Source organism: Alternaria novae-zelandiae (genome assembly GCF_023758075.1).
Source record: "Alternaria novae-zelandiae strain BMP 2774 chromosome Unknown scaffold_25, whole genome shotgun sequence".
NCBI classification, from domain to species: domain Eukaryota; kingdom Fungi; phylum Ascomycota; class Dothideomycetes; order Pleosporales; family Pleosporaceae; genus Alternaria; species Alternaria novae-zelandiae.
This window is the reverse complement of record NW_026056985.1, coordinates 324437-346723: the sequence shown is the minus strand read 5'-3', so window position 1 is coordinate 346723 and position 22287 is coordinate 324437. Positions and strand designations below refer to the sequence as shown.

General features: G+C 53.5%; 6 protein-coding genes across 6 annotated transcripts in view; 3 read left to right on the top strand and 3 right to left on the bottom strand.

Annotated features, from left to right (window-relative positions):
- Positions 1-388: 388 nt before the first annotated feature.
- On the top strand, positions 389-1882 carry J4E88_009662 (uncharacterized protein; the record flags this gene model as incomplete). The annotated part of the gene is made up of 1 exon (XM_049403261.1): positions 389-1882. The coding sequence occupies one exon, from the start codon at positions 389-391 to the stop codon at positions 1880-1882; it is 1494 nt and encodes a 497-aa protein (XP_049251035.1).
- Positions 1883-2463: 581 nt separating this feature from the next.
- Positions 2464-5735, bottom strand: J4E88_009661 (uncharacterized protein; the record flags this gene model as incomplete). The annotated part of the gene is made up of 4 exons (XM_049403260.1): positions 2464-2938; positions 2993-3332; positions 3384-5610; positions 5688-5735. The coding sequence occupies 4 exons, from the start codon at positions 5733-5735 to the stop codon at positions 2464-2466; spliced, it is 3090 nt and encodes a 1029-aa protein (XP_049251034.1).
- Positions 5736-7518: 1783 nt separating this feature from the next.
- J4E88_009660 (uncharacterized protein) lies at positions 7519-7886 on the top strand (the record flags this gene model as incomplete). Its single annotated transcript, XM_049403259.1, has 2 exons — positions 7519-7752; positions 7827-7886. 2 exons carry the CDS (start codon positions 7519-7521, stop codon positions 7884-7886), a joined length of 294 nt encoding a protein of 97 aa, XP_049251033.1.
- Positions 7887-8466: 580 nt separating this feature from the next.
- J4E88_009659 (uncharacterized protein) lies at positions 8467-9502 on the bottom strand (the record flags this gene model as incomplete). Its single annotated transcript, XM_049403258.1, has 3 exons — positions 8467-9017; positions 9098-9171; positions 9498-9502. 3 exons carry the CDS (start codon positions 9500-9502, stop codon positions 8467-8469), a joined length of 630 nt encoding a protein of 209 aa, XP_049251032.1.
- A 4577-nt stretch (positions 9503-14079) lies between these two features.
- On the bottom strand, positions 14080-17476 carry J4E88_009658 (uncharacterized protein; the record flags this gene model as incomplete). Its single annotated transcript, XM_049403257.1, has 2 exons — positions 14080-17204; positions 17254-17476. 2 exons carry the CDS (start codon positions 17474-17476, stop codon positions 14080-14082), a joined length of 3348 nt encoding a protein of 1115 aa, XP_049251031.1.
- Positions 17477-18931: 1455 nt separating this feature from the next.
- J4E88_009657 (uncharacterized protein) overlaps positions 18932-22287 on the top strand; it is a gene marked incomplete at both ends in the record, with an annotated part of 6124 nt that continues 2768 nt past the window's right edge. The window contains 2 exons of the mRNA XM_049403256.1: positions 18932-19535; positions 19585-22049. Of these exons, the coding sequence (XP_049251030.1) occupies positions 18932-19535; positions 19585-22049 (3069 nt within the window). The remainder of the gene's footprint in view (positions 19536-19584; positions 22050-22287) is intronic.

The window sequence follows — 22287 nt, the reverse complement described above, 5'->3', positions numbered from 1 at the left end:
TCGATAAAGGCGCAGGGCAATCGCTTGCGTGCATGGCAATTCGCGCAAGCTAAGAGACCTCATCCCAGAGCCGGCCGCCAACCTGCCCAGACGTGTCTATCCTGCATCGTCACTGCTTCTCCACCCCGGCCGGAAACCGGATCCGTGGACCGCGCTCACCCAAACCAGCGACGAAACGTCGGCGCTCCACCGCGATTGACCCTTTCTCTACCACCCTTTGGAAGCCTCCACGACGGAGAGCGGCAATGACTCTCCATACTCCATCCAGGACCGAGTGCTCCCGCGCCTGCGACCTTCTCCGCCGACCAACAACACAACGCGCGTCCCCATCTCCGCCGCCCTCACCCTCTCGCAAGCTACCGGTTGGCTAATATATATCACCGCCACCATGGCCTGGTTCTTGAGAGGCGTCCAGAGTGCCGTCTTCCACTACGCCTCGTGCGCCCCCTGCACCGGCTACTCGGACGGCAGGAAGAGACGGAAAGCAGCAAAGGCCGCGAGGAAAGTGCGGGAGAAGCTGGAACTCGAGCAGCCCGACGCCTACCACCATCCCGAACCCACTGGGACCAATATATACTGGCATGAGGAGATCGTCATGGGCCCAGGACCGCCGCCACGAAGGGCGCGGAGGACCAACACGGGCACTACAGGCAGCACAAGGGGCATGCCAACTCGCGGAACACAGGGCTCGGCTATGAGCAAGGGCGGGAGTAGCATCGATGTCGACCAAGCAGGTGACATGCGCCTCAGCGACGATACCCTCGACGACGATGAGACATGGAACCACAAGCGCTATCAGAGGGAAGACGAGGACCTATGGGGCCACGACGAGCCCTCGATAAACCTCGAGCAGACCATGACAGGCTCGTCAACAGGAGGTGCCGGCTATCAGATACGGAGACCAGGCACTTCAAGATCCGGCAGCTACTACACCGCACGCGCACCACCCGTCAACGATCTGCACCCTCCTGTCGTCAGTCTCCCCTCTCCAGACCCCCTCGACAACCGATGGATGCTCCAACCTCCACCCAAAGCTAGTGTCATGGCTGGAAAAGAACGAGCAAGAAACAGGAGTCGGAGTGGCAGTGGTGCCAGTAGTCGCGTCGAATTGAGCTTAGGTCGCCAGGTCAGCACAAGGCACTTGATGAACAAGCTGGAACGAGGCGAGACACCCGAGGCCCGCTCAGCATCGCCGAACGGTTCGTACTTCAACCCATCACGGTGCAGGACCCCACAAGCTCGGCCGCCTTCTGCCACGAGCAGTTCACGCCGAAGACAGAGAAGAGACACCAAGGTCGACCTCGCCATGGCGCGGACCGAGACAGTGAGCACCCAGCATTCATCTGGAGACTCCAGCGACACAATCGTCCGAGGCAACTCCGCACCTCGTTCCGCAGTCGTCCCAGACATCAAAGTGATCCGCGTCCGTCAGAGCCGACCCGCACTCTCCACTGTTCTTTCCAGCAACTCGGGGAGAAATGGCAGCGACGAAAACGCACTCCCGCTTCCCGAGAAGCCCAGTCCAGCACACCACCGCTACACCACCACGTCGACCCCCGATTCCATCCCTTACTACACCAAACATCGCGAACCTCTCAACTCGTCCGACATTTCCTCCCTAAACTGCCTCCAAGACCTCGTATCCCCTCGCGCACTGCTCAACTCGCGCTTCGTCTCCGCACCACTCGTCGAAGCCAAGATCCGCCTACCGCCTTCAGAAGAAGACATGGCAGCAAGAGCGCGACGGGATATGTCCGACAGTGGCTTCAGCCTATCGCGAGACTGGGACGAGGAGGAAGAAGGCATCGTAAATGTTCCCTTTGATCGAAACTTCGGACCACCGGAGAGGGATCCTCGGTTTAGATGGAGTGTCGACTTTTGAGCCCATCTCTACCGCCATCACCACACACGACACTCACAATCACACTTCACTTCTCCACGCGCGCATCTTCAGCGTTGGCATCTTATTGCATTGCATCGCATAGCCGATTTCTCCACCTGTTTTTCTTTCCCTTTGTTACCAGCGATGATTTTGTTCCGCAAAGCGAAAATTGCATACTCGCATTTTGGATAGACACGAACTTTGACGACCTCCACCAAATGGCGTTTTGGGCGGGTCCTGATGGATTCAGGCATCGTTTGCTTATTTTCTTGGGTGCTGGCTTCTAGCATTGCTGTAACCTGTTCGCTTCTTCATGGTATGGGTTTTGTATATATCGCTGCATTAGATATATGACTATTCGAGAGTGAGCTCCAGGAAGAGCTTCATTTTACACTACGAACACTTGTTCTCAATTGGTGCATACTTCGCTCAGGATTCATCCTCAACGACACTTTTTGTGTACTGACTTGAGGTACTTTCTTGCTTGCTTTGCTTTCTAACATCGCTTCAAAAATAATGCACACGCATACTACATTATTTCCTGCTCCCTTCGATATCTTACAACTCCGCGTAAACATAATCTATCGTGCACCCAGATCCCACAACCTAAGCGTCTCGCCCTTTCCGCCCCTCTTCTTGTTGCCCTTCTCCTTACCACCCTCGGTCAACTTCAACATGCATTTCGATACAGCCGCTAAGCACTCCAGTACTTCGCTCATCCTGCCTGTCTCTAGAAGGCACCTCTGCACCCACTCGTTACTCCTATCCGCTACTACAACAGCGACCTCCATAGCCTTGATGGCGGGGTCCTTGTTCAGGAACCAAGCCGCTGCTTGCAGGACTGAGAGGTATGCGAGGATCATGTCTGGTATGTAGGCCTTCATCGACTCCCAGGTCTTACTTGTGAGGTATTCAGGGTCGGCGGCGGAGGCATCGGAGATGGCGGGGATGAGGGTGTCGAAGACGTTTGATATCGAGTCTAGGAGCGCTCTCGTGCGTTGGATATCGGGCTTGTGTTTCGCAGAGGCCCCGTCTTTCTTGCGTTCGGCGCGGATTCTGTAGCGGGTGTTAGTTGGTGTGTTTAGAAGAGGGAAGAGATAATTGACTGACTGGATGAGTGTCTGCTCCTCTTCACGCCATTCGCGGAAGAGGACCAGTAAGCGTACAATCTGCTGAAGTGTGTAGTATGAAGTGCTACTCTGACGCATCGCGTTCACCGTCCTCCTGTGCCGGTCTGCGCTGGGCAGTTTAGCCATGGGAATAGCGGCGGCTCGGTCAGCAGTAGACAGGTTGTCACGGTGTTCATGCAATCGCTGCTCATCCTGCTCCTCTGCTCCTGGCATTGTGAAATCGAAGGGGTAGCCGAGCAGGGCTTCTGTCCTAGAAAGAGACAGTGTCTCGACGCTAAGATCGCCGATGACCTTCTCAGCGGCGGCAAGCCGACCATTAACTGAATGATATGTCAGCAAGTTTCTGTTTGTGCATGTTAGACGTGACTTACGAAGGAAGATGATCAGCGCACTCTGCAAGTGTGCAAACGTCTTCTCGAAATCCTTTGCGACATAGCTGTACCATTGCACCGAATCGATAACAACCTCGTCTTGTGGGCTTATTTCAGCACCGTCGAACGTACGCTTGACACGCACGCCTGGCCATAGCAGCTGCTCGGTCGGAAGTGTAATCTTCTCCAATATGTTAAACCGCCTGATGGGGTTGGTGATAACGCCATAGCCATCGTTGGTGAAGTGCGTAAATCCACTATCCCGCGAAGCAAACGTGAAGCTCTGCGAAATGACTTGGACAACATCAATCCGGTATGACTCCATCAGCGCAACGGAGTGTCGTTGCTCAGAGCTGTTCTTGATATCGGGAAGCACGCGCGCAAGGCTGTAGGCTGCTCGTTCGGGGATGAGTTGCGCGGCGTATAGTGGTATAGTATCGAATCGTTTGGTGAGGCGCAAGAATTCGATGTAAGCTGCGATGACATTGTCCATAGCTAAGAATTTCTTGTCCTGGTGTGTGTCCTCGAAAAGCGTGTGTAATCCGTTACGAAGGACAATGAAGATGTGGACAATAATGCGGAAAGCGTGTGGATCTTTCGCAAGGGCCTGGTAATATGGCTCTGCGTGGTATGTGCGATGGTCGCCGGCGGGGATGGGGCTTCGGTCCTCTTCTGGTGAGTCTGGGTGTATGATGAGACTGTGAGGTCGCTCGTCCTTGTCGAACATGTCTGCAATAGCCACGCCGACCTTCAGCATCAGATCATCAGCGTCTCTGCCAATTAGCGCGCTCTGGATGAGTTTGATCGGGGAGACCGCTTGCGCTGCCGTGCTCTTCTGCTGCTTGAGAAGGCTCATCACCTTTTCCGGTGATTTCTCCCACTCTCCGATATTGGCGACGGCGTCCTGGAACAGAAACTTCTGAGTCATGCTCTCTGTCACTCGATTCGGGTGCTTCTTCTGGAGATATGAGTCGAATCGCGAGAGAAGGAGTGCGTTATAGTGCGCATATAGATGGTCGTCCCAAGACCTGCAGACCGTCTGTACTTGCTTCAAGTCTCCACTCAATAGCCCATATACAGCGCCTTCGTATGGTATCCGAGCCCCCCTTGCGGCGTAGAAGGCCATGCGGCGGAACAGATAGCCAACCGTCGGTCCAGCGACATTCGGGCCACCTTCAGGATGGCCCTCGTACGCAGCTCCAATGCTAACACCGCGCCACGACTCGTTTCGCTCATAGCACCAGTCGACGATTGTCTTCCAGGGGAGTCCCCGTCGCATCATTTCGTATGCGACCATCCAGAGAGAGCGCTCATAGTACTCGTCGCTCCGTTCGAGTGCGCGCTTCTGCCTAGAAGGAGCGTCCGGGTCCAGTTGGGTAACGAGATTCGCAGTCCTGTCTGAGGTCTTGAGATTCGAGTTGATCGGCTTCAGAGGTTGGTCTATGTCGTCCATGCGCTTCGCCTGCTTGATCTTTGTCTTGGTCTCCAACCATCCGCTGGTCCATGTGTGCGCGCCCTTTCCGGAGTGTTCCTCGAGCCCTGTAATAATCGCCTTGACATCGCTGTCACTGTCGCGCGCTGTTTGTTCTAGCCAGCGAAGAACAAGTGCCTTCTCTTTCGCCTGGTCGTCCTCCAGCAGAAAGCGATCCCAGATCTCACTATTCTTGCAGTATCTCGCAGTTCCCCCAACCTCTTCCAGTTGCGCTTGCTTCTCGGCAGCTGAATCGGTACCAGGCTCGGGGTTGTAATGTTCGATGACCAGCTTCAACAATTTCCATGTCGCAAGCTCAGCCTGCCATTCTCGTAATTCTCGAACGTTCGCGGAGACGGAGGCGGCGCTGGGTTCGATGGATGAAATGACAGATTGGGACGACTGGCCGAACAGACTCTGGCCTGGGTTGTCTGATGCATCTGCCATAGTCTGTATTTGTCGACGAACAGTCTTGCTGAGGCTTCCCTTGTTCTCCGCTTCGGTCGTTCGCTTCAACTCCTTCACGTGTGATTCCGCAACGTCTTGGAACTTGCCGACCAGCTTGACCGTGGTCTGGTATTTGGCTTTCTTCGATTCGTTTCCATGGACATGCCAGTGGTCTACTCGCTCAGCGAACTTCTCCACCTCTTTCCCTACACGTTCGGCCATTGCGCGCAGCGGTTGTAGCGGATCGTTGGGTTTGGCGCCGTTCGTCGCGCGGGATGTTCCGAAAAGGAGCGCATTGTTGTTGTTGGACTGGATGAAATGTCAGCCCCCATTGGAACGAAGTTGGAGGTGTCTCGGGAGACAGCAGGATCTCTCTGATGACTTACCTGAGCTGCAGTCGGCTGCGACTGACGCGATAATGATCGTGAAGCCATGGCGGGTGGGAAGAGTATGAATCCGGAATGGCGGGAAGAAGGCGATGAGACAGTCTCAGCGGTGCTTGATCAGACGCGCCCCAATGACGTGTTGGGAGCTGCGATGCTCGTGGTTGACTGCCCCAAGTCCATCACAAAACACAAGTCGCGCGCCGACGGTCCCTGCCCTTAGCGCGTCGCCAAGCTTCGGCGCGCTAGTGAACATAAAACTCAAAATCTGCCCTTACCCAGAGTCTCTCGGCACAATGTTTTCACAGGACGGCGCCTTTAGAGTCTCGTCAGGAATCTTCAATTTCTCATGACGCGCTCGTGCTGTCCTAGATCAATGCGCTTTCTGGTAACCTGGCTGGACTCCCAAGTGGGGAATGACAGTGCGGATGATATAGGAAGTGATACATCTCATGAGCTAACGAGCGTGTTCTCGAACGGCACCCGAATTTCTCCTGGTGCTTCTTCGTCTGGCCATTTCGTCTTGTACATATCGATGCGCCAGCCTCGCGAGGGAGCTCCTTTCCCATGAATGTACCCTGGCGAAAACGCACACCCATGATGTTCGCTGTAGCTGGCGTTCCAATATGCATGAGCCAGACGACAGCGGATACCATCTGGACGCGAACTACGTACCGTCGACTTCAGAAAAACCGTGCCCCGTCGCGACACTGCTAGTGACTGAAAACGTTTGCATCGAGAGGCCGAGGATCCAGTATCGATCGCAGAAAGAAGCTCCAGGCGTTTTGATTTGTTCTGTTACACGGCTATAATTACACGGAACATGAAGACAACAGTCTGCTAGATGCTATGATATCCCTTTCGCACGCTGCTCCATCTTGAGTCTGAGGTGTCGTTAGAACTGCGGATGAGTTGAACGGATCTCGAGACTCACTTAAGGAGGGTATATTTCGGACAGCTCACAGTGCTTGCATTCTCTCCTTGCTCTTTGTAGAAGGCGTTGCAGCACTCGTATAGCGCATCAACCTGGTCTTGGTCAGGCTGCGTTCAATGTCGTTCTGTGTTCAATGGCTCCTCTGTGAGACTTGGATGCATACCTCTTTTCTGCACTTCTCCTCGTTGTAATCGTTCTTCTGTATGCAGTCTACCACTTAGCTCAGTATGATACAAGTTGACTAGATACACACTTTGAATTGCACATGCTCTAGGATGACACGGAGGATCTGTCCTCAAGTCCTTTTCCATTTCTCCCTTGTGCCTCGTCAATTTGGTACTCGCCGCCGGTTCCATAAGCGTGACATCATGAGCATACCATTGTGAAAATAGCCAACGGCCGCAGCGATGCAAGATTCGATATGCAAGTTTTGTAAAAGCAAAAATCCAGAGGCAGAAAAGATAGTGACTTGGTAAGAGAACACGTGAGACGAGTTATGTCGTGCAGGTAAAGGTGATGAAGGTGAAGCCGGTTGGTTAGGGCTGGCCAATGCTTTGAGAGCGAGACCCCACTAATTCTCAGTGCTCCCACCTCGTCGTCGTTGCGCTTTCCTCCTGCACAGAACTCCTCACGCGTTGCCACCGCTCCTACATACACCCGACGCGTCTGCCCAGCCTCACGAGAGTCTTCCATCACCCGACGTAATCAGCACCAGTGCGCCGGTATTAAGGTACGGCTATCTCCGCACTATATAAAGCAGCCTCCCCTACGACGAAACGGCGCTTCCTCATTCTCCACCGCTTCCGCTGGACAGCCAACTGACCTCGCCGAACAGCCCTACTCGACCGCTCTGCGACTCAACATCTCACCTAGACGCCCACGCACCTCCCACGCCTCAAAATGTCTGACAACGGTTCGCCCAACGTGCAGCAGAAGCCTGAAGACGGTGGCCAGAGCGAGCACCTCAACATCAAGGTCACCGATAACAACAACGAGGTCTTCTTCAAGATCAAGCGCACCACTGCCCTTGGCAAACTCATGAACGCCTTCTGCGACCGTCAGGGAAAGAACATCTCAAGCGTGCGATTCCTGTTCGACGGCCAGCGCGTAACAGCCGCGGACAACCCAGACACGGTACGTGAGAGAATTGCAGTCGTCTACATACAGCGAAAGGCTGCGCTTCTCGGAAAATTGCTAACGCGACACAGCTCGACATGCAGGACGGCGACACCCTTGAAGTCCACCAGGAGCAGATTGGTGGCTGCTGACCGGCGACCCTCCGCGACAGTGTGCAGAAGTCTTTACAGCTGCACTGAATCTCGACACCTAGTGGTTAGGCCGTCACCTTGTATACCCACGAGTGCGACCTGCCGAAGACCTACGAGGACACGATTGCTTTCAGCGGCGGCGATGGCGGAAAAGAGGCATGGGTTTTGCTTTCACATATGATACTATGGGTTCGGGCGTCACGGATTTACCAAGACCGCCCTTGCGGCGCGATTTGAGTCTTCACGTATTAGCTGATGGTGCGCCATAAGCGAGAGGGATTGAATTTACTACATACTTTCTATGACTTATATGCACGCGTTTTGGACCTAGCAGCAATGTACGGCAGATGAAGATCGGTGCTCATGGAATCTCGAGCGAAGAAGAGGTTCAGTCTGACATGGAGTAAAATTGGTGCTCAATAACCCCATCTGCTGTGAAAATAACAAGCTACCACTTCCATGTTTCGTCAATATCAGGTAAACTATTTACATCTAATTTACACATCTTCGTAGACTGTGTGTACATCAATACTAAAACTACATGCCGAGGACAGTCTGAGCATAGGAGCGTTCAACGGTTCTAGTCATCCCAAACAGCCTTCTTCCTGGCTTCCCTCTCCTCAGCCTCCTTCTTCTCCCTCTCCCTCTCCTCGGTTCTCCTCTTCCTCTCCTTCTCCCGCATAACGCGGTCATACTCCCTCTCCTCCTCAGTCCTCTTCGGCGCTCTAACACCCAACGCACCCGCAATCATCCTCCCAGCTACCGACGTTGTCTTCTCTGGTCGTTTATCTGGGCCTCCTCTGCTCGAGCTCCTACTCCCACTATCGCTCAAACTGGAATTTAAGTTGTACGGGACATTGTCCGGGTATTCGAACTGCGTGGGGCTGGCAGGTGTAGGCGGCGGCGGGTTTGGCGGGTTATCGCGCGATGTGGTGGTGCTCAAGGGTTGTAGAGAATCGTGTGGTGAGCCCTTCTCTGCAGACTTGCCGAGGTCTACATCCTCAGTCTCAGTATCCGACCCGCTGAGTTCGGCTTCCCAGCTATCTGCGACGGGCTTGGATTTGGGCTTCTGCGCGGTTTTCTGGGGATGCGAGGCTGAGAGCTCAAGGTTGCCGAGGGTGTTTGCGATTTCTGGGGTGACGGTGTGTTAGTCGGAGCTTCTCCAATTGGACGTTTGGCGCACGAAAGTGCTCGATGAGGGAGGTGCGTACCTTCTTCGCTAGGTGTCTTGTTCATTGGCGCCATATTGTTTCTTCCGCTGTGCGTATGCCGTGTGCCGTGTGTGCTGTAACCTTGGGAGGGTCGTGTGAGGCTTGCGATGATTTGCGGGGTAAATGTTCCGGTTTCTTTGAGCAAGATGTCGGATGCGGGGACGATCGATCGTTTAACGCTTCTGACTCTAGTAAAATGGCAATAGCAAACTGTCAAGCAATTGAGGGTGCAAACGAGAACTTAAGAGTAAGGGTTCAACTGAGTCTTGGAAACTAATTATGGAAGTCCACGGATCGCTCCATCGTACGAACCGTGGAACTGGCTAGCTTTCCCCTGCGCCGATTGCCCGCAGAATACTAGGTAGGGTGCCTGTGGGGAAGGGCGCGCGTCACAACGCACGACATGCTTTCGGCGTCAGATCGATTGCTTCATTTAGGTGCGCGACCCACTCTCTAGATTCTAGAACGTCTGGTGTTCGAACAAATATAGATGTGGCTATGAACTCGTCGACAAGGAGTGAGGTGGTTTGCGCAACACGTACGTGCGTGTTCTTGCATTCTGGACCGATGGACCCTGAAAAAGGTCCAAAGTGATATTCAGGGGATGAAGCCTAGACTTTGAGCTCCGAACTCTTACTACCGTCTTGGTCTCACACCACCAGCTTGTAGAATGGAAACAAAAAGTGAACAGGTGCGCTGCCGTCTAAATTGGTACCAGAGACTAAGCCAAGACTACCTAGGTATCTCGGAGGCAATGTAGACCTCTAGTTTAACTGTACAGCATTTCCCTGCCCACGGACGAGCCAAAATAGATCTTAAGCCGGCAATGCCTCTTTTTCATTGTAACAATACAAGTACACCAGTGTCCTTTCCCTGCGTTATCGCCAATCGATATAAAGGAACCGTTTTTGGGAGCTTGGATAGTCGGCGGAGTAGTAGCGCACAGAATTTCGACAACCAGGGAGTTTCAACATATCCGAGTTCCGCGAATATCGAACAATCGCAAGTATACTGCTGAAGAGATTTGGACGAGATAATGGCGTTTGGAGGTCAACGAAGAGAGGTTTGAAGGCGAGCCAAACAAAGAAGAGGAGCAAAGAATCTATCATGCATGGTCAAGGCGAGTGGGAGTGCCAGACGTAAGCGAGGTAGTGTGGAGTATACCTGGATAGTGTTCTATAGCTGCTTCTAACTCCTGATATGCACGCTGCCAGAACGTTGGCGATAACGCACTTCGGTACCGTGTGTACTAAGAGCTCCCATATATACCAGACAAGTGAAACTCGTCTACAGAGATACACACAAGTGGCATGAACAGCCACGGTGTTCTAGTTCCAGCTGTGCCAGCTCCAGCTCCAGCTCAGATTCCACCTTTTCAACCTCCGACTTGATCGTCGTTCTGAACATGGATTGCGCCAATTGAAAGTAGTCCAAACAAGGTGCAGCATGCCAAGTCGAGCAACAATCGAGGGTGAAGTCCTTCTCGCAATAGGGAAGCGAAGGAATTCTCCACCAACGTGCGGCCTGAAATTCCGCACAACGCCCAGCAATAGTATTAGGCCGACCATCAATGATGGATACCTCATGTTCCAAAGGGCGGAAAGAAGGAACCGTGAGCCAACCCGTTGCTCGTAGTATCTGTCGGGAGGGACGCACGTATTTGATTCTCAAAATGATGAAAGGCGCTACCAGCATACCAGAACGAAATGCGGTTGAAGAAGAGTCGACACAGATAGTATAGGAACCCATTGATGTTTTATATGTGTGAGCAAAGACTCCATACACGCTGCGTGCAAGTAACACCATAAGGCGAAATAGCTTTGGGCAACATGGGCTGAGATTGAAGCGACTGCCCATCATATCCTTTAGAAGAGGTGGAGAAGGGTACGACTCGAGAAACCGCTTAACGTCCCGAGCTAGAACGTCAATATTCTTCCTTTTCAGACAATATGCTAGACGGGGTATCGGCGGCGCGCGCAGGCCGAACAAATAATGGCTTATGTTGGACACATACGTATATTCGTCACTGTATTGCGATAGGCGAGTCTCGTTCCGTGCAGAGAAGGTAGCCGAGTTCTCTATTATATGCCATTGGTCGCGAATGGTGGGCAATAATCTTGATTCGGAATATTGATCTTCAAGGCTCTGCGTGCGGCCGATGATCCCGATCATGTAAGAGTAGCATCCAAGATATTTTATCGTCCTTATTGGCAAGTCTCCTAAGACAAATTGCAAGAACTTCCTCTCATTTGGCGTAAGGCGCTTAAGATCGAAAGGAATTTTGGTAGATTGAATGCAGATCTGCGGACTGCGTTCATCTTGTCGTATACGTGAATCAGCGCATTTTTCATTCGTTTTACAATAACTACAAGGACTGTCAGTGGCGTTATTATACATGATAGTGCGTACGTCCATACCAGAATGCTTGACGGCAGACACGGACCCAGCCCGCTTTGCGTTGGACGCCGATTCGTTAAAACGTGGGTTCCAGAACTTTACACACCCGGCACAGGGTGTTTGTTTCTCGCACTAGTCATGATTCATCAGCCATGTTTGCGACATTGTGAGATGTAAGGAAACGTACCCTCTTCTTTGCATGCTCACACCGTGTACAAGAGCCACCTAGAAGAGCGAGCTCCTGTATGTTCTTCTTTTCTGACTCTGTGCGACGTTGTCTCGTGACGCGGGTCTTCTTCTCATCTTTGAATGAAACGATGTTGACAGATGATAGTGGTATTCTCGCTCGTTTCGACACGCGCTGCTTCCGATCACGAAGCAAAAAGTCTTGATCAACATCATTGGAGATGTGTCGCTTGCGTTTAGAGGGCAAAGCGCTCCCCTGAGCCGATGGCTGTTGTACAGGAGCAGAGTTCGCGAATTGCCAGGCCATCGGCCACGTGGGTGAAAGTAACGACGTAGAGTTTGTAAACTGCTGGGGTAACGGGCTTGATGCTGGCGGGAGGACACAAATCCCATTACCAGGCGGCATGCTGAAGCTGATGGATTGATCCCAGGTATCAACATTATCGTCTTGTAGTCTCGGCCATCCATGGTCAGCGCTACCAGCAAGTGCCATACGCAAGTTGAAGTCACTGTGGTACGTCTCCTGACATATAAAAGTATGGCCGTTGGCTTGACAATTACTGAAAGGGGAATCCGAATGGGACATGGAGGTAAAACGTGTCGTATTAAGTGGGAATCCGTTGTAGCCAGGCATTTCTACGAGAGGACTCGCATAGGAAATATCGTGTTCCATTTGCTCAAAAGAGCCGTCTTGGAAAATTGAGAAGGTAGTGGCTTGCGAGTAGACACTGCAGTTAGTGATCATATCCCCGGACATCTGGACAATGATATCATTAGCGGTTCAAGTACCGGTAATTTGAGGTATGATTGAACTCACAAGCTCTTGGGATTCGGTAACTGTGTCATGATGCGTCGAAGTCGAATAGTGATCCTGGCTCATATCTGGCGTGAAGAGCATGTCGCTTTCCAGCGTATGTTGTTCAGGTACTGAGGGCTGGTTCAGAGGAAGTAGTAAGTTTGCGCATGATGGATGGAACATGCCATGATGCCTCTCAGACAACTGCTCGGATGAGTTCATACGCAGCTCGGTCATAAGGTGTCCTTCGAATGCAGTGACTGCATGTAGTCCGTCGAACTCGGGAAAGTACTGGTCATTCGTAGCTGGATCGCCATCTTCCATATGGATTTCGCTTGTGGGCTGAAACGTATTGACGAGACTGATTGCCTGGGCAGGTGCGATGGCACGAGTAGCGAGGCTAGCTAGATAATGTGTATGCGAAAGAGAGACGGTTGAGGTGAACAGCAAAACCGCAGCCTGAAGAGCGGACATGCAGACATGTTATAGGAGCGAGCGACATCGTTGACAGCAGGTCAGCGATGAGCCACCTGCCGAAGTGCGCATGGATACAGAAGGCCAACGCGCAGCGTTCTGCAGCCACCTGCACGTTGTCGTCTTGGCTCGAGGTTCCGACATCTCAAAGCAGCCTAGACTTCACTCCGACGACCGCATCCGCGCTAGCGCCGCATCGCCTGCCTTACCATACAGAACCCGTTATATGACTTGTGTAGCAAAGACTTCTAGCCTCTGAGCAAGAATCTCCTTCCGACATCTCGAATTGGTCTAGCGATTAACTGAGTGGTGTCCCTCGTCTTGTTCCGACACTCGCAATAGGTATAGCCAAGACACATCCCTCTAAGACAATTTGACATCGATATGTTATCCGGGTAGTCATCGATATGTTGGGTAGCCACCGGAATGGCTTCAAACCAGCGTACGTAATAACTACATATATGCCTGTATATCTCTGGGCTCGGGTATACAGACATCTTACTTCTCACCACAGCGGCCAATACGATCATAAATAATCGTACTCCATTCGCGACTCCCGCAAGCCTATATAACCATGTCTTCGACAGTCTGGACACGAAGCGAAATCCTTGAGCTACTCACCCTCATCGCGATGATGATCATCTCTACCATCGCGGCTGCCTGGCATATTCTCATGAACCACAAAGTGAGCTTCCTTGCGAAGTTGCGTGAAGAAGTTACGCTGACATCAAACTCTCCTTCTAGATCCAGCGACAGAACGAGAACACAGGAGAAAGAAACTCGATCGGGGCGTATTTGTGAGATTGGAGTGCATTGAGAGAGCGAGCAACATATGAAGTGACGGAAGTAATCGCAGGATATACAAGCCATAATGTTACAATACCACTGTATTTGAACTAGAAATTACGATCAGACCATGATGAAGAACAACGAGAACTAATGATACAAGAGCAGGACATGAACAATGCTCGCTGAACCAGACAATAACGCCGCTGATCAGACATGAAAAATACCCATGGGGTATCGTCGAAACAGTTATGCCAGTCCCAAAGTACCAGACGCAAGCCATGCGCGATAATAATCAAAACACCGAGATATGCAGTGCGCCACATGCGGCATCATTACTTCTTTATAGACTGGAGCCCATTCTTGGCTCCTCGTCACTTCGTCGGATACTCATCTTCTTCTTCGCTTTGCCCTTCTTCTTCGCAGCCAGCTCATTCGGCGGCGATTGCGTACCGCGACTGCCAATCTGACTCTCGCCTTGCTTGAGTCCCTTGACTTCCTGAAGCATGTCACGGAAGCCTTCCTCGAGTGTAGTCATTCGCGCAAGCATGATCCTGCTCATGCGGTTGGACTCCGAGTCGTTGTCGCTGCCCTTCTGCATCTCGTGTGCTTTCATCCTAGCAGCCATCTCGAACTGTGTGGTGAACGACGCAGGTAGTCCGTTGAGGTTGCCAAAGTTGGGGTTAAGGTTGTTGTCTCCAAGGTCTGACGCCAGATCCAGGGCAATAGCGTTGAACGAAGGCTCGCGTGCTCCGTGGCTTCTAGACAGCAGGTTGGACGATATCCCGCGTGGTGGCATAATGGCACGAGGACGAGAAGGAGCCGCAAGAGGTGGGACACTAGTACGCTTTGGAGTTTTGGCACCTGTGCCACTCGAACCGTCGAGACGTCCGGGAGTGGCGGTACCAGTGGCTGTTCCACTGCGAACGCCTGTCCTTGGTCGCTTTTCGGGGGATGGAGCCCGGGAAACGTTCATATTCTCCTTGACAGGGCTGAAGAGGATCGTGCTTGTGGAAGTGTTACGGGCATGTCCCGGTTTGAATCGCCTCTTACTGGGCGACAAAGGCGTTTTCGATTTGAAGCTGGAATCAGAGGGCGACGCCACAATGGCGGGTGTACGGCTTTGCGACTTGGGCAAGACAGTCATTGGCGTTTGGAAGGACTCGTCTTCAGAAGATTGGTATCCTGTCTGAGGCCTCTTGCTGTCTTTCTGGCTTGCCTCAATCCGTGGAGTAACTTGCTGATCAGAACTTGCGTCGTCATCCTCGTCGTCTCCATCAGCATCCGTCTGCTGCGGCACCTCCTCCATGACCATAGCCAGACTCAGATCTGGTTCTTCTTCCTCTGCTATAGCTGGGGTCAATGGAGTCCCAGCGTCATCAGGGTCAGAAACCACCGTCCTGGTAGCGAGTGGGTGCCTACGCCTTGGCTGGCCGGCGGTCTTCGTTCGCCGAAGATGTGGCCTATTGGGCCCTTCAAGTCGGTCCAAAACTGACCGCGAGTCGTCCTGAGGTGGTTCGTTCTCATCATCATCGCCCATTTTCCTCATCCAATCGGATACGACGTTGCCCGAGTTCCTCCTAGGTGTTGGGTAGCGGGGAGTCGGTTGGAAGCTAGAGTCGCGGAAAGGTCGCCGGAACACCTCCTCGAGTGCCTGGTCCTTCTGGAAGGTAGTGACGGATGGCTCGCGCAGGCGCGGACTGAACAGCTCAGTAGGGCCTCGGATGCTGAACGCAGGCACAGGCGCTTTGGATTCAGCCCGACCCCGTTGTTCAACCAGATCAGTTGGACCGTATGATAGATGTGACAGAAGAACACGCTCGTAAAAGAAGATTACGAACAGAATAGGAAGATGGGTCAGCTTGATGACAAGCCGGTTCATGCGTAGGAACTTCTTGAAGGACATGGTGTACTTGAGCGGGATCAACAGCCATCCAATGATGTTGGTAGGCGGAATGTAGGAGAAGAGAGCATCCGACTTGACCATGGAGATGGTGTTGACGGCAAAGAGGAACTGATGCTCTTCATCGGCATTCTTAACGACTGCCATGAAAGAGTTTGTCAAGACCGTGATCAGGATGGTGACGATAAGGAAGTGACAAATGAAGAGGAACAGAGCAAGCATAGTCTTGCCGAGGAAGTTGACCTCACCCCAGAGATCCCAAGCGGCGGGTGTGAAACCCATGACCAGCTGAAAAATGGCGTAGGCAGCGTCTGACGCACCAAGATCTCTCTTGAAGGCCAGGCTAAATGCGACGAAGAAACCACTGCAGCTTATCACAATGAGAACGAGAATCGCGACCAAGTCCATGGCCATCATCTTAAAGGCGATGAGCAGCTGCGAAAAGTATCGGTAATGATCCAGTGCCGAGAAGAGTCGAGGAAAGAGTAGGACAGCGGTAGATCCAAGTACATCGTATGCCATAGCGGCAACGCTATGGCGACTGACATCGGGCATGAGGATTCCGTAAAGTCGCAGGACGTAGTAGGCCATGAACATGAGGAGGATACCCAAGTCAAAGGCATTCCACACACTCATAATGTATAGACCGAAGCCTTGCTCGGAGAAACCGACCACTTCGTCAAGCATGTATCCAGCGCTCCAGAACCAGAACAGAACCTCGAGGGCTGTGATGTCCTCTGACTTCTCAGCCAGCACCGCCAAGAAAAGACCTAGCATGATGGCGAAGGAAAGCGTCGAGAACAGGTTACGGTAGCGGGGAACACGAAGACGGGAGAGCTTGAAGAGGGAGGCATCGTGGGGATCGTAGAGGGTCACTGTACGGCGGAGGAGCGCAGCGGGCGGAGGGAGTGGAGGCGCTGGCTTTGTGGGCGACATGCGACGAGACGGGCCTGTTCGCGGGGAGGCATCATCGCGGATGTTGTACCCGCGCTGTTGAGGGGAGTCTGGCTTCCGGTGTAGATTGTCGGCTGCGGAGTGGAAGACGATGGTGCCGGCCCAGATGGCTTCCAGCTGGCGCACTACCAGAGGATGGGCGAGGAACTTCTTGGCCTGAGCGCGAATGGCGATCTCTAGGGTGGAGATGCGCGCAGATCGGTAGGCCTGTCGCGACCAGTTTGCGCCGCCGGGGGTGTTGTTGCCGCGTCCCTGCACCATCATGCCCTGGAGCGGGTCGAAGTCGTAGGAGAGGGCATCGATGAGCTCGCGCGTGGAGAACTCCTTGAGCAGGCGCATAGCCAGCAGCTCGCATATGAGCGCCCGCGTCTTGCTGACGCCCACATTGCCGGGGTTCTCCTCTCCCTCCTTCTTGAACTGTAGGCAGTTGGCGAGCAGGCAGTACAGGAGACCGCGCGAGAACTGGTCGGAGCGAATCTGCTGCTGGATGGGCTTGACGAGGAACTGCGACACCTGCGGGGAGCGCAGCTGGTCCCATGACAGCGTGGTTTCGCATCGCTGGACGAGGATTATGCGGATCGCATGCGTGGTGTTGTAGATGGGTATGCGATCTGGGGTCTTGTCAGTGCGATGCAGAAGCAAGCATATTTGCGCGCCTACCCAAAACTTCAGAAGAAAAGACGGGCAGCAAGGGTCCATCCCGCTGGCGGTCTTCGTCTTCGTCATCATCCTCGCCTTCGTACTGCGCTAGGGCATCCTGCTCGTCCTCGTCGTCTTCCGAGTCCTGTCCATTCTGGCGGCGGCGGTAGCGTTGGATGGCCGCAAGCAGAGGCGTCGTCTCAGAGGACCGGCGTGACTTTTGGCGGAAGAATGAGGCGAACATGTCACTACCTCGAGCCTCTAAAGGAAACGGGATTCCTCGTCAGCGTCGGCGTAGGTAGGGGAGAGGGACGGGGTGCGAGTCGGGTGGGGAGTGCGAGGTTTCATCACCGACGGGAAATGAAGCACAAGCAGGAGGATCGTGAAAAGGGCTCTTGCCTACTTTCGTGCCACGCCGACCTCACCGCCTGCGAACTCTAGCCCGTCATGCGCCCTCGTCGCCGTCGACAGAAGATGCAGAAGGGAAAGGCTCGATCCTTATCGCGCGTCGTTCCTCTGCCAGACGCGTCTGCAGCCAATAGACGCGCCCGTCGACCACATGCCGACAGGCCCTGCAACGCGGGGCGCCGCCAAAAGCATGTCTAGAATGCCATGTGAGACTCGCCCGGGGGACGAAGCGCCATTTTCAAAGTCGTCATCGCGACGATTGCCCTGAAGTGGGTATGCTAGCACTCTGGGGTGCAGACTGCCTACATATAATACCTCAGATCCTCCTCCACATGCCTGATGCAGGTAGTCTGCCCTCGTCCTATGTCACCACACGAGAGACGAGCTGATGAAGACACCTACCATCACGCCCTCATCTCATCTGATGCAGCCCCCACGATGCGGTCTGATGCGGTCAAGAATCCCGCGATCTAAAGGCATCTAGACAATCGCGATCGATAAACACCCTGACAGCTACCCTGCCGCTCGCGTCTAGGGCGAGGCTTGTGGCCCTGCATGTCTTTTCGATAATTGCTAGATCGTATTTGTCATCTAGCCGCTGTCGGACTGGAAAACACCATCACCAGAGTCTGCGATAGCAGCACGCATCCTCACAGATGCCTTTGCGCGTACAGGCACGACAGACCGTGACGGCATCTCGCATGAGCGAGCCGTTGGATCTGTGCAGATCATTTACCGCTCCACCTCGTTAAAGATGTTCCCGCTACGCACGATTGGCAGCTTTGGCGAAACATGCACTTCGTCTTCACACCGCCATGCGCGTCCTCGCCCACGAACTCTTTGTTGAAGATTTGCATGCGCGCTGATCTCGACGCAAGTGCATGTGACATTCGCCCGTTCGAGCCTTGGGGTTTGCTTACTCTGTTGCAAAGCCATCCACGGCAAGGGTAGAAATTCGTTACGACGGCGTCTTCAGCACTTCTGAGCAGCACGATGAAGAGACCAACCTCCGATAGAGATCAACGTAAAATATTTTCTTCACTACCAGAGTTTTGGTCAAAATGCTCGGCGAGCCACAGAAAGGCCGACTAACTCGTCATTCGCTAAGGTGGGGGGCAGACCAATCAACCCCGCCATGCAGCGGCAGCTAGGCTGCTCACGTTTTTTCGTTGCTGTGAGGCTCCGAACTTTTTTTTTCTGAGGCTTCACTTCTTCTCTTCTCTACAATTGCCTGGCAGTCTCGCTTCTCAAGGGTACCATAGCCCTAGAGCTGTCACTTATACCCTCAATTATGGCTCCCCAGCCCGACCAAAGCCACGACTTGGCTCTCGAGCTTCAAGATGGCTACGTCTGCTTCGGAAACAGCTTCGGTGCGGACAAGAGCATTTCCGGAGAGCTTGTCTTCCAGACGGGCATGGTGGGCTACCCTGAGTCCATCACCGACCCCTCCTACCGCGGCCAGATCTTGGTCATCACATTCCCTCTAGTTGGCAACTATGGTGTGCCATCGCGGGAGGAGATGGACAGTCTGCTCGAGGGCATCCCAGCCCACTTTGAATCCAACGAGATCCACATTGCGGGTTTGGTAGTCGCTACATACGCCGGCGAGGAATACTCGCACCACTTGGCCACCTCTTCGCTGGGCGCATGGCTCAAGGAGCAGGGCGTGCCCGCCATTACCGGCGTCGATACACGAGCGCTGACCAAGCGCATCCGAGAGGAGGGAAGCATGTTGGGACGCCTCATGCAGAGAACCGGACCATCCCCCTCCTCCACCAGCCTCACCAACGGCGCAGTAAACACCCAGACTCTCGCTGACGATGAGGTGGACTGGAGGAGCAGCTTCGAGCAAATCGAATGGCTCGACCCCAACCAGAAGAACTTGGTCGCTGAAGGTAAACAACAAGCAAACTCGCGTAGAGATTCGCGCTAACACATGCACAGTCTCCATCAAGGAACCCAAGCTCTACAAGCCCGACCCTGCCACTGCCCTCAAGCATCCCTCCGGCCGCCCCGTACGTGTTGTCACCGTTGACGTCGGTCTCAAATACAACCAGCTCAGGTGTTTGGTGCGGAGAGGAGTCGAAGTTCTGCAAGTGCCCTGGGACTACGACTTCCCTCAGCTTGCTGGCAAGGACTACGATGGTCTTTTCATCTCCAATGGTCCCGGTGACCCAGCCATGATGGAGTCCACCGTCAAGCACATCAAGACTGCCATGGACGAAGCCCGCACACCTATCTTTGGTATCTGTCTTGGTCACCAATTGCTCGCACGAGCTGCTGGCGCCGACACAGTCAAGATGAAGTTCGGTAACCGCGGTGCCAACATCCCCTGCACCAGCTTGCTTACTGGCAAGTGCCACATTACATCGCAAAACCACGGTTACGCCGTAGACTCCAAGACACTGCCCAACGGCTGGGAGGAACTCTTCGTCAACGCCAACGATGGTAGCAACGAAGGCATCCGACACGAGCGCAGGCCCTACTTCAGTGTGCAATTCCACCCTGAGCACACCCCGGGTCCCCGCGACACCGAATACCTCTTCGATGTCTTCATCAGCACTATCCAGAAGGCCATGACATCATCTGAAGTCTTGTCAAAGCCGGTTGAATTCCCCGGTGGCACCTTTGAGGAGAACAAGAAGCTCACTCCCAGGGTCGACGTCAAGAAGGTGCTCGTTCTCGGCAGTGGAGGTTTGAGCATTGGCCAGGCTGGAGAGTTCGATTACTCTGGTAGTCAGGCGATCAAGGCTTTGAAGGAAGAAGGAATCTACACCATCCTGATCAACCCTAACATCGCTACTATTCAAACTTCGAAGGGCCTTGCCGACAAGGTTTACTTCCTGCCCGTCAACGCAGACTTCGTCCGCAAGATCATCCAGAAGGAGCGACCTGACGGCATCTACGTGACCTTCGGTGGTCAAACCGCCCTCCAGGTTGGTATCCAACTCAAGGATGAATTCGAAGGCCTTGGCGTCAAGGTTCTCGGTACTCCCATCGACACTATCATCACCACAGAGGACCGAGAGCTCTTTGCCCGCAGCATGGAGTCGATTGGCGAGAAGTGCGCCAAGTCTGCATCTGCCAACAACGTGGAGGAGGCTATGCGCGTTGTCAAGGACATTGGCTTCCCTGTCATTGTCCGGGCTGCCTACGCTCTTGGTGGGCTCGGAAGTGGTTTCGCCAACAATGAACCAGAGCTGCTCGACCTCTGTAACAAGGCTTTTGCTGCCAGCCCCCAGATCCTCATCGAACGCAGTATGAAGGGCTGGAAGGAGATCGAATACGAAGTCGTCCGAGATTGCAGAGACAACTGCATCACAGTCTGTAACATGGAGAACTTCGATCCCCTTGGTATCCACACGGGAGACTCTATCGTAGTTGCGCCTTCGCAAACTCTGTCCGACACTGACTACAACATGCTCCGAACGACCGCTGTGAACGTCATCCGCCATCTCGGTGTTGTCGGTGAATGCAACATTCAGTACGCACTGAACCCCTTCTCGAAGGAGTACTGCATCATCGAGGTGAACGCTCGTCTGTCACGTTCTTCCGCTCTTGCTTCCAAGGCGACCGGATATCCCCTTGCTTTCGTCGCCGCCAAGCTCGGTTTGAACATCCCTCTCAACGAGATCTCTAACTCAGTCACACGGTCCACCTGTGCTTGCTTCGAGCCATCGCTCGACTACGTCGTTGTGAAGATTCCTCGTTGGGACTTGAAGAAGTTCACTCGTGTGTCCACCCTCCTTGGTTCATCCATGAAGAGTGTTGGTGAGGTTATGAGTATCGGTCGAACGTTCGAAGAAGCCATCCAGAAGGCCATTCGCGAGATCGACCCCAGTAACCTTGGTTTCAACGAGACCCCGGCCCTGATGGAGATCGACCAGGAACTGCAAACACCTTCAGACCAGCGCCTGTTCGCTATCGCCAACGCCATGAAGGCTGGCTACAGCGTTGACAAGATCTGGGAAATGACTCAGATTGACAAGTGGTTCCTCAGCCGCCTCAAGTCTCTTAGTGACTTTGAGAAGTCGATGGCGAGCTACAACACCGTCAACATCACCATGACTTTGCTGAAGAAGGCCAAGCAGTTGGGTTTCTCCGATCGCCAACTTGCCAAGTTCTGGGCTTCCAACGAGCTTGCAGTGCGCCGCGTGCGCGTTGATGCTGGCATCTTCCCCGTCGTCAAGCAGATCGATACAGTCGCCGCTGAGTTCCCCGCTGTGACCAACTACCTCTACTTGACGTACAACGCCAAGGAGCATGACATTAGCTTCAACGATAAGGGTGTCATGGTGCTCGGTTCTGGTGTTTACCGTATCGGATCTTCGGTCGAATTCGACTGGTGCTCTGTTCGCGCTATCCGCACTCTTAGAGAACAAGGCTTCAAGACCGTCATGTTGAACTACGTAAGTACTGACCTTTGCTATCATACTCTCATCTCCCTACTACCCTACATCTTTGTCCACTCGATCACCTGGACCGGACATACCTCAAGGTAGCCTGGTGCCTTCGCAACAGTTTCGTGGTTCAATCACAAACCACTTAGATCTGTGAACACCTCCAGGCTATGACGAGAAATGTCTTGCTTCGGGGGGGGGGGGGGGGGGGGGGGGGGGGGGGGGGGGGGGGGGGGGGGGGGGGGGG